Genomic DNA, 12,209 nt, shown 5'->3' with positions numbered 1-12,209 from the left:
GAGCATCATTTTAGAGACAAAATTATAACATCAGAATCTGAAATAGTCAAAACTTCTCAAATCACACTTAGCATAACCTGTTAGCCATGTAGATAATCCTTCTTTGCAGCGTTTCCTTTATGCGTCGTGTTTCCAGTTATGAATATTAAACAACAAACATTTAAATAGTAAAAACCCTTTCCAAATTTTTAGTCCAAAAGTTAACTTCCAAGTCGTCACTATTTTTGCCGTCGTAGCTACTACTGTTGCTGATGCTGTCCATGGCCCCAGCATGCGAGGAATAAAACCTGAAAAAGATGTTTTAGCTGCCACAGAACACCACCACCATGCACCAGTGAGGAGAAAATGTGCACAGTCCAAAAACGTCATCAACCTGGTTTGTCACAACCAGCCACAAGAAATTAAATGGATTAAAACAGCTAGCTTGCTCTTTAGTTTATTGCTATACAAACATTTAGGCGCTGGCTACATGTACAAAATATTTTTTCGTAATATATATGATGTAAATGGTAAGCAGCAGCCGACCTGTGTAAGTGGAACTCAACGTTAAGCTAATGATATTATTGTCGTAAGCTAATGTTGATATAGATACAGACGGCATGTCGTCATAGAAGGGGGCGTGGCCTCGGCGAGGGGGGAAATAGAATATTTTGGGAAGCACAATTTTTCACTCTTTTTAGCCAGTTTCTTTATCACATAAAAATAAAATCAAGTGTAAATCGGGTCCATATGGATATTTTCCCACAGCAGATTGTTCAGTAGAGGTGAAAAAACGGCAGTTGTAGCTAGCGCTAGCTAACCGTTAGCATTAGCCCGATGCTAACATGTAGCATCATGTTATCATTCTGTTTTTTTATGTATTTATGGGCTGTTGAACCACTTTCCTCCTCTCCATGTCTTTGTATCTTTATTCAGTAGAAAACTATATTCATAATTGAGCATTTGTCAAAGTAGTTTTTAAATAATTAGAGAAAGTTTGGATTTTTTCAAAATTGTTTTCCCCCTTAACTGTTTTCAAACATGACCATATATGGGCGATTCCAGAGATGCCGTCTGTATCAATTGCACCAAATTTGACCTTTATTTAACCAGGACAGTCGTACTAAGATTCCGAATCGCTTTCAGGATACTGGAGCATGAGGGAGCCCTATTGTAAATGTTTTAACAGTAGGGAAAGTCTGAGCACCCAAAGGAAACCTAGGCAGATGTAGGGAGAACGTGCTTAATCTGCTAAAAGGCTTCACTCAGAACAAGAATTGAACCACGGACCTTCTTCATGGGCATTAGCCATAAATTCTGAATACTGGCTACACTGGCTACACCGTTAGCAAACACAACAATATTTGGCTACTTGCTAAATGGGGCTTGCTAAATGAGTGCTACATAAGGTAAAAGCCAGTGTATCCATAAATTCTGAATACAGGCTACACTGGCTACACCGTTAGCAAACACAACAATATTCGGCTACTTGCTAAATGGGGCTTGCTAAATGAGTGCTACATAAGCTAAAAGCTACAAGTAAAGTGAAAAAAAAGTTTAAAAAAATGCCACCTGCACAAGTGACACATTTATCTCAAATCTATGTAATAGTTATATTATTTGGCTGAATCCGTGACAACCAGGCAGCGTACATACTCATAGAACTGTAGTTTTTTGGTTTCTTTTTGAAAGACACTAGGTAGAAACAAACAAAGCTGTTCAAATACAGCTTTGTTTGAGAAAAGGATTTTTTTTTTTCCTTTTCTCCGGTGCAAATGTAGTATGTGCAAGCGTCTGAAGGTTATGAGAAAATCCATTTAAATATTTTTTAAATATTTCCGATTGTGGTTATATTTTAACATTTGCTAACGTCAAATTAGTGTTAGCATTTAGCTTTGACGCTAAAACTGCTACAGATTATAAGCAATAGAGAGAAGTCTATTAGTCTAGTCCCTTTAAGCATCTGATTGCATAGAAATATCACATTTACTCTGGATTTTCTTTGGCAGTGCTTTTCTGATCAAATGATCACACAATGGGATATACAAAAGGTATTTGAACAGCTTTGTTTGTTTCTACCTAGTGTCTTTCAAAAAGAAACCAAAAAACTAAAGATTATTACTCAAGAAGACATAATGAATGTAATAAAAGTACTCATAGAACTGTAGTTACATTTTGTAACTGTAATGTTATGTTTTACGTTTGCTGATGCAAAAACCTGGCTATACTTAAAGCGTTATAGCTCAAGGTTGCTTTCCAAAAATATCCATGTACATGTAGCCAGACATTTTCAAACGACTCCCATCCACAGCTGTTAAAATGTTCTCTTTTTACACAACACAGAAAAAACCAACACCATCAACAAATAATAGAAGAGGGGAAATAATAAAGCTCTTGGTCACGTGACGTTTGCTCATAATTGGACCTTTTTTTTTCTCTTCTCCACGTCTGTGTGATTCGAAAAGGTCCAACTTTATTCATCCAAGCAGTGTTGTATTTGTAGCTTTTCACAGTCTTGATATTAAACACCATTTCCACCTGCGATATTTGACGAAAGAAAAAAGAAAAAAAAGTCTATAATACACGTTTTAAATAGTGCTTTTTCATGTGTAAAGGCAAAGATCTCTCTTGCACACTCACTCCAGTAACAAATATTAAAAACTTGGATTTGTCTTGTTCCCCGATCCCTTTAGAAAATAGGTGAATATCCAGTGAGCGCTCCCTCGAATCTCTGTGATGGCAAAAGCGGTTCTTAAAGGTGGGAATGGGAGAGATGCCCTGGGGAGTTTGGCACAGACTAAAATTTAAATGCTACATATCATTTTGCAGCTGGCTGTTTCTTAGGAGTATGAATGTGGTTTCCCCCCCCCGGTTTAACCAAAGCTTATTTTGAAGATCGAAAATAAAATATTAGATGAAGACTTTCCTTTTTCTTTTTCTTTTTAGCTATGACCCTGCCCCGATATCCTGCATCATGCAAATCAATGGGGCGCACAATCTCTGAAAGTGTGTGAAAGATCTGATCACCAAATTCATCAGTCGTCATTAACAGAGGTGTCCTAAACTTTGAACCGTGCAGCTACCTGATCGATCCATTAAAAAAATAAACCTATAAATACATCTATTCAGCCGTAAATGCAGTCTTTCCTTTGCAGCAGGTTATTGGTAGCTGGTGATGGGCAAAATGAAGCCCCATGAACCAATCTACACTGCCATCTGCTGTTGATTTGAATGTATTACAATTAATAAAGGAAGATTTTTTTCCTTTTCTCCGGTGGAAATGCAGTAATGTAGTGCAATATTTTTTCAATATTTCTGATTGTGGTGATGTTTTAACATTTGCTAACGTCAAATTAGTGTTAGCATTTAGCTTTGACGCTAAAACAGCTACAGATTATAAGCAATAGAGAGACGTCTATTAGTCTAGTCCCTTTAAGCATCTGATTGCATAGAAATATCACATTTCTTTGGCAGTGCTTTTCTTATCAAATGATCTTTTTCCCCACACACAATGGGATATACAATTCTATTCATCTTCACTGGAGAACTAGTTACATGCATTATTCTAATCCTTTTTTTTGCCCTTTTATTGATTGTTATCTTACCAGTGTATGCTGTATTTGTACAGTGTACACTTAAAGAGGGGGTATTATGCTTTTTTCAATCACACAGCACCAGTCTATATCACACTACAATGATGACCAAACCTTCTGTTGGTCTGTAAATGCAGTAAATTAGAATAACTGCCTTGTATAAAATTGCTCTCTCAAAATGGCTGTAGTGAATGTCTTGAAATAGGCCTCTGTCTCTTTAAGAACCTCTGACCCTTTCAGACATGCCCCCTCCACACACTGTCTGTGGCATCAGTGGGGAGGGGGTTCTGCTGAGGAGCAGTGGTTGGTTACTCGGCTGGTGACGAAAGCTCGGGGGCGTCTCCAGGAGGTGGGGGCGTTCCTAGGAGGACTCAGGCAAACCTATCCCTAAAATGGCCGCCATCAGAGTTTTTACAGATTACTCAAAAATACGTGAATGTGCCAAGGCAACACTTCGGCCATGTTTTTAATGAGGGAATGACATAATAACATGATGTAAAGCTTGAAAAAGTCGATTTTGCATAATACCCCCCCTTTAAAACAATAAATGGCAAATGGTCACATTCTCTCACCTCTGGTCCCTGACCCACAGTTTGGGAATTGATTTTAAACAAACTGAAACCTGCTCCTGATGGTTATTTCTGTTTGACCACTGAGAATTAGCCTGTGAGTCGCCCCTCGTTTTAGACTGTGCACATTCAGAGAACCAGAGTTACTGAAAGTGACTAGTCAACAACGCGTTGATTAACCTCTTAACTCCCGCCTGAACCGAGAGGATCTTTTTCCTCACGTCATCAGATTTTTTTTCCATCATTTTTTTGTTGGGTATTCAACTCATTTTTGTAGCTTTTTTGTCATTTTTTGGGGGTCAATTTTTTGGGGGTCAAATTTTTGTCATTTTTCGTCAATTTTTTATCACATATTTGTCTTTTTTTTGTCTTTTTTTTGTCCTTTTTTGTCACATTTTTGTCATTTGTTTGTCATTTTTTTGTCATTTTTTTGTCATATTTTTGTCAAATTTTTATCACATTTTCGTCTTTTTTTTTGTCATTTTTTGTCACATTTTTAAAACATTTTCGTCAATTTTTTATCAAATTTTTGTCATTGTTTTGAGAGAATGTGCTCGATTCAGGTGGGAGTTAAGGAGTTAAGTCGATTTTGCATAATACCCCCCCTTTAAATAAAGGGCCAAGCCTATAATCGAGAGGAACTTGTGCTGTATTTCACTTTAAAACCAGAAACCTTGCTCCATTACAATCTCAACACTGATACTTTAACCAGGATTGATGAAAGTGCACTGGCCTTAAGTCGATTATGAAGAAATACTTTTTTACTTTGATTGGTTTCACACATGGGTTTTCAGTACGGTTTTCTGACTGGCTGGGTGAATACTGTAGCCACAAAACACGCTTTGGTTAAAACAGATCAAACCACCATCATACCCCGTGAGCGGCCCTAAGCGGGACAGGACTTATCGTTGGATTGCGGCGGGGGAGGGGGAGGAGGCGTGTGGGACAGCGAGTGAGAGTGCCCCGCGTTTCCAGGGGCCGTGGGTGGCACCGTGGAGGTCGGGGACCCCATGGCGGGACTCCCACCGCCCCCCGGGCTTTTGGGGAACACCACCGGCTTAGGCCTGGTCGCCGGAGGTCTGAGCTCCCGGAAAGACGGCACGGAAGTGGACAGCGCGGAGGAGGAGAGCGAGGGCGAGGTGGCGGACGGCAGCGGGCTCCGCGGCTGGCTCTTGGGCCGGAAGGAGGAGGGCACGTCGCTGGCGGAGGAGGCGCTGCGCTGGAGCGGGTGCGGGTGGTGCAGGCCGTGGCCCTCGCTATCCCGGAGCAGCCTGGAGTGGAGCGGGCTGGAGGGTTCGGACACGCCCCCGCCGCCGGAGCCGCCCCCGCTGCCCCCCACGCCCTTCAGCTGCTCCAGGGTGTCCAGAACCACGTCCGGGGTGTGCTTGGAGGTGCTCTGGCGCTCCAGCTCACGCAGCTCGCTCAGCGCCGTGCTCATGGCCGCTTCAATGTCCTGGGACGCGGAAACAGATACGAGATAAGGTTAGTTTACACACACAGACACAATAAATCCTGAAACAAAACACGATAAAGGGGCCCCAAACCTTAAACCCCCAAAATAACCATGGGAGCAACCCAAGACTGTCATGGTACAATCTGTTAATCCTGTTCGGTGTTACCCAAATCTAAAAGCTTCATGAAAAAAGTGTCAAAATAGCTACAAAAATGAGAAGAAAACATGGATGAAAACAAAAAATAAGTGACCAAATAAAAGCAACAAAAGATCAACAAAAAAGTGGCAAAAAAAAAAAAAAAATTAAATAGTGACGACAATAACGTCAGGAAAAAGATCAGCTTGGATGAGTTTTGTAGGCTTCCAGTGAGCTTCAAATGGGGTGACTGGGCTGGAGACTGTAAGCTCCAGTCAAGAAGCTTTTAGTTTTGGGTAAAGCCGATGTGGAGAAAATGTGCTCGGTTAAGGCAGGGGTAAGAGGTTAAAGGTGATTGTCGGATGTGTTCAGAAAGACAGAGATTGAAATCTGTCCCAAACCAAGATCTAGTTTCATGTTGCAGTTTCATTTTACCTGTGAACTGTGCTCCACCTGCGCAAACACCTCCGGGTCCAGCGGTCTGTGGTTACTGAAGCTCTTAGAGCGCCCCGCGGGGGTTGACTTGCGCAACTGCGGGCTCTCCACCTGAAGGTTCAGAGTGACGCTTAATTAAATCAACACATAGTCGATACATGGTTCATAGAAAAAGGCGCGCGCACCTTGCTCTTGAGCGAGGAGTGCCTGGTCACAGAGTTGAGGATGCTGTGGGCGCTGACCGGCCTCTTGTCTGTGCTCTCTATCACCAGAGCGCCCCCCACAGGCAGAGAGGCGGTCCGGACGCCAGGGTTGGGGCTCGTGCCGTCGCTGTCCGAGCCCCGGAAAGCTCTCCTGACGCTCGTCGACTCGGGCCGCTTCCTCATTCTGAAGAAAGACATTTCGTGACTGATTAAAATGTAAATGGATTTTATTGCAAACCTTTTCTAAATTGTATTATTTGTAATGATTTATGTAAATGTTACTATTTTATGTCTTAGGGACCAGGTCTGCGAACTAGCTTTTAGCTATACGGCCTATGAACAAGGCATCGGTTATTGTAACAATGCTTCTTGTTCTGTCCCTATCAAATAAACATATAAATAAATAAATAAATAAAATAATCTGTGCATAGGCATGTTTGAGGTCACATTTCTTACACTTCTGGAATTGAGTTTACCTGCTATCCTGGCTATGGATGCTTTGCAAAAATCTAGGTTTTCTGGGGGTATTAAAAAAATGATTTTTTTTTTTCTAAATCTATGATTTTTAAAGCATAGATGGCTTTGCTTTGCTGTTGTATTTGTTCAACTCCCGTAGTATCAGACAGAGATTGGCACTGCAACATTTGTAAATCAGTAGTTACAGGAACACTTCTAGGCCCTGCACTTAGATATTTGTCTGCATTTGGGTTTTCTGGTCACACGTGTCCACATAAATTACATCAGAATTGGGATAGTTTTGTAAACGGAGAGATATGGACAGAAAAGCTGGATGTTGCACGTGTTTGGAAGTGCTCTGCTGTGGCTGCGATAAACTTTTGCTAAACTGCTCGGTTTACTCATTAGTCACTCAGTTTATATTGCATTAATGCGTCTCATTGTCCAGTTTCTTAAGTCTGTGGATACGGCACGACACCTGTTTGATGCAGGAATCTTCTGGAGCAGTGGCTTTGAGGCTGGATGAGTGTCAGTCACTGCTGTCTTGACTATGAGTGACCTTTTGAACAAGAAGGATGTCAGCGTCATCTTTGGACCTCACCGGGAAACACACGAGGACTATCAGACTTTGCTGAAGTGGATTCATGTTGTTTGACTCTGGCACAAGCAGTGAGCTCCTCCTGCACGTCATCTTAACATCATTTGGTGGATTTTTGTGGTTTGTTTATAGAAAACCGTTGTAGCTGTTTTGGGTCAGTGGTGTGTGTGCAGTGACACTGTGCAGTGCCAAAGCATGCGTATTGTATGGCCCGATATTCGCTTCACCATAATATACTTTAATTGATCTTGATAATAAACAGTTTGGTCCACAGCACCAGGGACATGTCTCAGCACTGGGGTTTATGCTAAAACAGCGCTTCTCTGTGACACAATCAGCTGAAATCAGTTCATTTATGAGATGGAAAACCTCTTCACGTTTTACAAAACAAAATCTAATTTATCGACTGAAATTCGACTAAAACAATGCTTGTATTAGTTTGACCAATGAATGAGCAGGCCTGGTGAACGCTGCGGTGAAATGCGTGGTTTATGGAGGTGGAGTGTTGCGTTTTCAGTTCTGCAAAAAAGTCTCTCGTGTGGACAGAGATAGTTTTGTTCACAGTTGTAGAAAAATCTGCGTTTATAAAAATATCAGGCTACGTGTGGACATCTCTGGTGACGTTGAATGTTTCACAGTGTGGCTTTAAACAGTTCTAATCTTGAGAAACATCATGTAATTGGTGCGCAGTGAAGAAAACACACTTGTTGAGGTTTGCCAGATAGATGTCGGCCACATGTGCTCCAGTGGGTGAGGCGGCGCTCCCCCTAGTGGCCACTCGCTCCTCCAGCAGCTCTTTCATGTCCAGATCAGGCTTCGGACTTCCCCGGCCGCCCTCAAACCTAAAACACAAACACATCACTCAGTTTTCAAAAGGACTGAACGGTGAAAATGTACGGGAACTTCCAGGAACTCCCCACTGAGAGAAATGAAAGCTTTTTGGAAATTCCTTCAGTGACGCTCCCAACCCCTGGTATCAATAAGAGACGGAGCTGCTCCTACTTCTGTTTTCATGAGAACCAGAAGCTACAAGAATAGTAGAATCATTTCACATCAAGCGTCTAATGATTAGGAGTCCACACACAACCTGTATGTTTGTTAGGTTGAATGCATCTTTCAATCTCAAAGAATGATGGTGCAGGAAAACATAGTCAGAAAGGGACAAAACAAGCTAAAACTAAAACATTTCTTGACCGACCACATTTCCTACCAGCTAGCATTGATGACACGCGAAGAGGCTTGCGGGTGTCGCTATTTCAGGTGATACATCATAGGTGTGCTTACTGTATTTAAAGGAACAGGCCACCGTTTTTACATACTGAGATATGTTCTTACCTTAGCTTTGACGAGTTCTTTAGGACCTGTCTGGTCTTCACCCGTGCCTTCAGTCACGTAAACACAGCGCAGACGGCGTTAGCATTTAGCCTCTCCCTCTCTCCTCTATAGCTCCAAAACAGGTCAAGATAGAAGCTACCAAGCTCTTCCACGTTTTCCCTATTTAAATATGGTTACGTGAAGTGTTCCACTACAAAGTATAATTACACAAAAATTAAACAATGTGGATTTTCTAAGCGGATAAAAGGGGGAACTATATTGTAAGGCGTAATAACACCAGGAGTAGTTCGAAAGTTCAGTTCAGTAATCTTCACTTTACTGTGCGGATTCCAAACTACTCCTGGTATTATTACGCCTTACAATATAGTCCCCCTTTTATCCGCTTAGAAAATCCACATGAGGGAGAGGCTAAATGCTAACGCCGTCTGCGCTGTGTTTACGTGACTGAAGGCACGGGTGAAGATCAGACAGGTCCTAAAGAACTCGTCAAAGCTAAGGTAAGAACATATCTCAGTATGTAAAAACGGTGGCCTATTCCTTTAAGCACTGTATCACACAAATTGCAACTTACATCTGTGTCATTCTTTTTTGGTGAAATAGTCCCACACACAACTTTTCTTTGCACGCTTCAACCTCCTGTCGTCTGCCCTAGCTCTGTAACCTCGAGTGTTTAGCCTGTAGCCTCTTTACTCACTACCCGCCTGGTCTTTGTGCGTGCGATGTTGTTAGCATTTAGCCTCTCCTCCTCTTCTCTATGGGGCCAAACGCGGGTGGAGTTAGAAGCGACCAAGCTCTTCCACGTTTCCAAATTTAAATACGGTTAGTATTACAAAGTGCTCCTGAATACACCTTAGGAGCGCTTTGACGCCCGCACTGTAATATCTTCGCTTTACTGTGTGGACGTCGAAGTGCTCCTGAGGTGTTAAAATCCACTTAGAAAATCTACATGTTTAATTTTGTGCAACTATTCTTGGATCGTGTAACTACTCACACAGCCGTATTTAAGGCGAGACACTGCAGGTGAATAGGGAAAAAAATAAAAATGTAGAAATATCAATTTGAAACTTTTGCTGAACATCACAGATATAAATATGAGAAAAAAATGTATTGCATTTTTTCTGTCATTTTATGTTTTCACATAAAAATAAGGCATTTCGAGCATTAAAATTCCCAAAATTACCTATATTTTGGGCAACGAAGTCAAAATAATGAATTGAGCCAGATTAAATTTATGGTTTTATTTTATTGACATATTAGTAACTAAGATTTTTTCAGAGGGGATTTTGGATATTTTGTTTTTTTGTTGTTGTAGTTTTTCAACAAACTAATCATCAGTGAAAAAAATCTGTAAAAACTCAAATTTCGCCTGTTTTTTTTATTTCAAAGCTGAATAAATCAGGCTAGGAATTAGATATTAAAAAATCCCTCTGAAAAAACCTTCAAAACATTGTTAGGTCTCAGACTGTAAAGTTTGGAGTCTGTGGGAGCTTCTATAAGGGCTCAGGCTCTGCCCGAGTGCGGCTTCTCTCATTCAGAGAAAACCAGCCCTGAAGTTTTGTAGCGAGTGCGCATGCTCGGCCCGTTCTCCGACTTTTCCGCACCAGCGTCTCGTAGGAGGAAAAATACCATATTTGGGTGAAAGCGTCATCACGAGGACCCTTAGCAGGACACGTGGATGTAAAATCTGTCAATATTTATGAATGAAAACCCGCTTGAAAGACGGCGTTTCTACGCAGCGCAGCAGCTACTTCCGGGTTACCCCCACCTCACAGACAAAACATCATAAAATAAACATCATGTGGGGTGAGTTTTGTCATTTTTATATCTGACATGAAAACTAAGATGTAAAGGGAGGAAAATAGATAAAAATCTCCACTTCGACCATGGTGTGAAAAATCAATACTTTCACCTGCCGTGTCTCGCCTTAAATAGGGAAAACGTGGAAGAGCTTGGTCGCTTTTAACTTCACCCCTGTTTGGCCCCAGAGAGGAGAGGCTAAATGCTAATAATAACTTTGGTCTTTCTGCGTGACTGAGCGCAGGCGTAAAGACCAGACAGGTACACATCAACTCGTCTAAGCTCCGGTAAGAACATATCTCAGTATGGGAAAAACGGTGGCCTGTTCCTTTAAAAGATATGCTTTACATTCGATTGAGGCTAATCTGCATGAAACATACACGAGCTGAACATTTTGTAGACATAGAACACATTTATCTCAGTCATTATTTAACAAGCGGACATTTCCATAAAACGGCGTGTGTCTCTTACGTGTCCGGTAAGATGATGTACTGATGGGGGATGAGCCCGTCCACTCCTGTGCTGCGCCCCTCCCACCAGTCTTTGGACGCCCTCCGGTACAGCAGGACACAGTCGCCCTTCTTGATCGACAGCTCGTGCTTGCTCCGCCCGGTGTAGTCGAACCGCGCAACCGCCTCGAACGGGTCGAATTCTGAAACGGCCAACGAGCCTGCGTTTAACGAACAGGCGGGAAGAAGAGAGGACGTGAAGGAGAGAGAGAAGAGAAGAGGGGCGGGGGGAAAAAAGTGAAGTTAATGCCAAGCAGGTTAGAGCAAGAGCGTAAAAACGGTCTCACTAAAGGCTAGCAATGGCAAAGCGGCGCAGTTAAGAAGATACAGACTGCAAAAGATCAGGAGAAAGTGCTCATTTGAAACTTTGATTTAAACCAATATGGATGACTATAGGAAGAAAGTAGCATTAAATCCACCAGCAAAAGAAGAAGAAGTGAATAAGGGCAATCATTTTAACAGGACCATATGGCACATGTACAGTAAATGTAAAGAAATGAGAAAATAAAGCGTTACTTACCGTCATCAGAGCCTGCACTGGGCTCAGGAGCAGGTTCCTCCACTAGAGGGGGCTCACAGTGTGGGCTGTCACTGCAAAGGGAAGAGAGGTGAGCATTACCCACCAATAACACTTTTGAAATAGCATTATTTTGTCGAGATTTTATCATAAGGGAGGCTCAGCGGTGGCACTGGAGCTAACCCCCAAGCCTTCAATCTTCAAATCTGGTTTCTTTTAGATGTTTAAGGCGAGACACTGCAGGCGAATAGGGAAAAAATGTATATTTACAGATATCAATTTGAAACTTTTGCTGTAGATCACTGGCATAAATGTGAGAAAAAAATACATTGCAAGTTTTCTGTCATTTTATCTTTTCATATAAGAACAAGGTGTTTTATGCCTAAAAATGCCCCAAATTTCCCATCTTTTCGGCGACTGAATAATGGATAGAGCTACATTCAAATTTATGGTTTCATTTTATTGATGAATGAGTTGCCAAGACTTTCTTAGAGGGGATTTGGGATTTCTTGTTTAGTTTTAAAATAAGCTGTTTTTTAGTGGAAAAATTTGTAAAAATGTAATTTTTGCCTTATTTTTTTGACATTCAAAACTCAATAAATGGGGCTTAGGGATTAAATAACAAAAAA

The 12,209-nt window shown here is 41.6% G+C and overlaps 1 protein-coding gene across 3 annotated transcripts in view; it reads right to left on the bottom strand.

Annotated features, from left to right (window-relative positions):
• Window positions 1–4,762: 4,762 nt before the first annotated feature.
• srgap2 (SLIT-ROBO Rho GTPase activating protein 2) overlaps window positions 4,763–12,209 on the bottom strand; it is a 133,864-nt gene continuing 126,417 nt past the window's right edge. For 2 of the 3 annotated variants that reach the window (XM_079582145.1, XM_079582147.1), the window contains exons 18-23: window positions 11,584–11,654; window positions 11,026–11,224; window positions 8,127–8,264; window positions 6,351–6,552; window positions 6,166–6,276; window positions 4,763–5,594 (exon numbers count right to left, since the gene is read on the bottom strand). In XM_079582145.1, the coding sequence (XP_079438271.1) occupies window positions 5,028–5,594; window positions 6,166–6,276; window positions 6,351–6,552; window positions 8,127–8,264; window positions 11,026–11,224; window positions 11,584–11,654 (1,288 nt within the window). In that variant the 3' untranslated portion in view covers window positions 4,763–5,027. The remainder of the gene's footprint in view (window positions 5,595–6,165; window positions 6,277–6,350; window positions 6,553–8,126; window positions 8,265–11,025; window positions 11,225–11,583; window positions 11,655–12,209) is intronic. The other variant, XM_079582146.1, reaches the window with a different exon arrangement.

The sequence above is a fragment of the Gobius niger genome (genome assembly GCF_951799975.1).
Source record: "Gobius niger genome assembly, chromosome: 24".
Classification (NCBI taxonomy): domain Eukaryota; kingdom Metazoa; phylum Chordata; class Actinopteri; order Gobiiformes; family Gobiidae; genus Gobius; species Gobius niger.
This window is presented reverse-complemented; position numbering and strand designations above follow the sequence as displayed.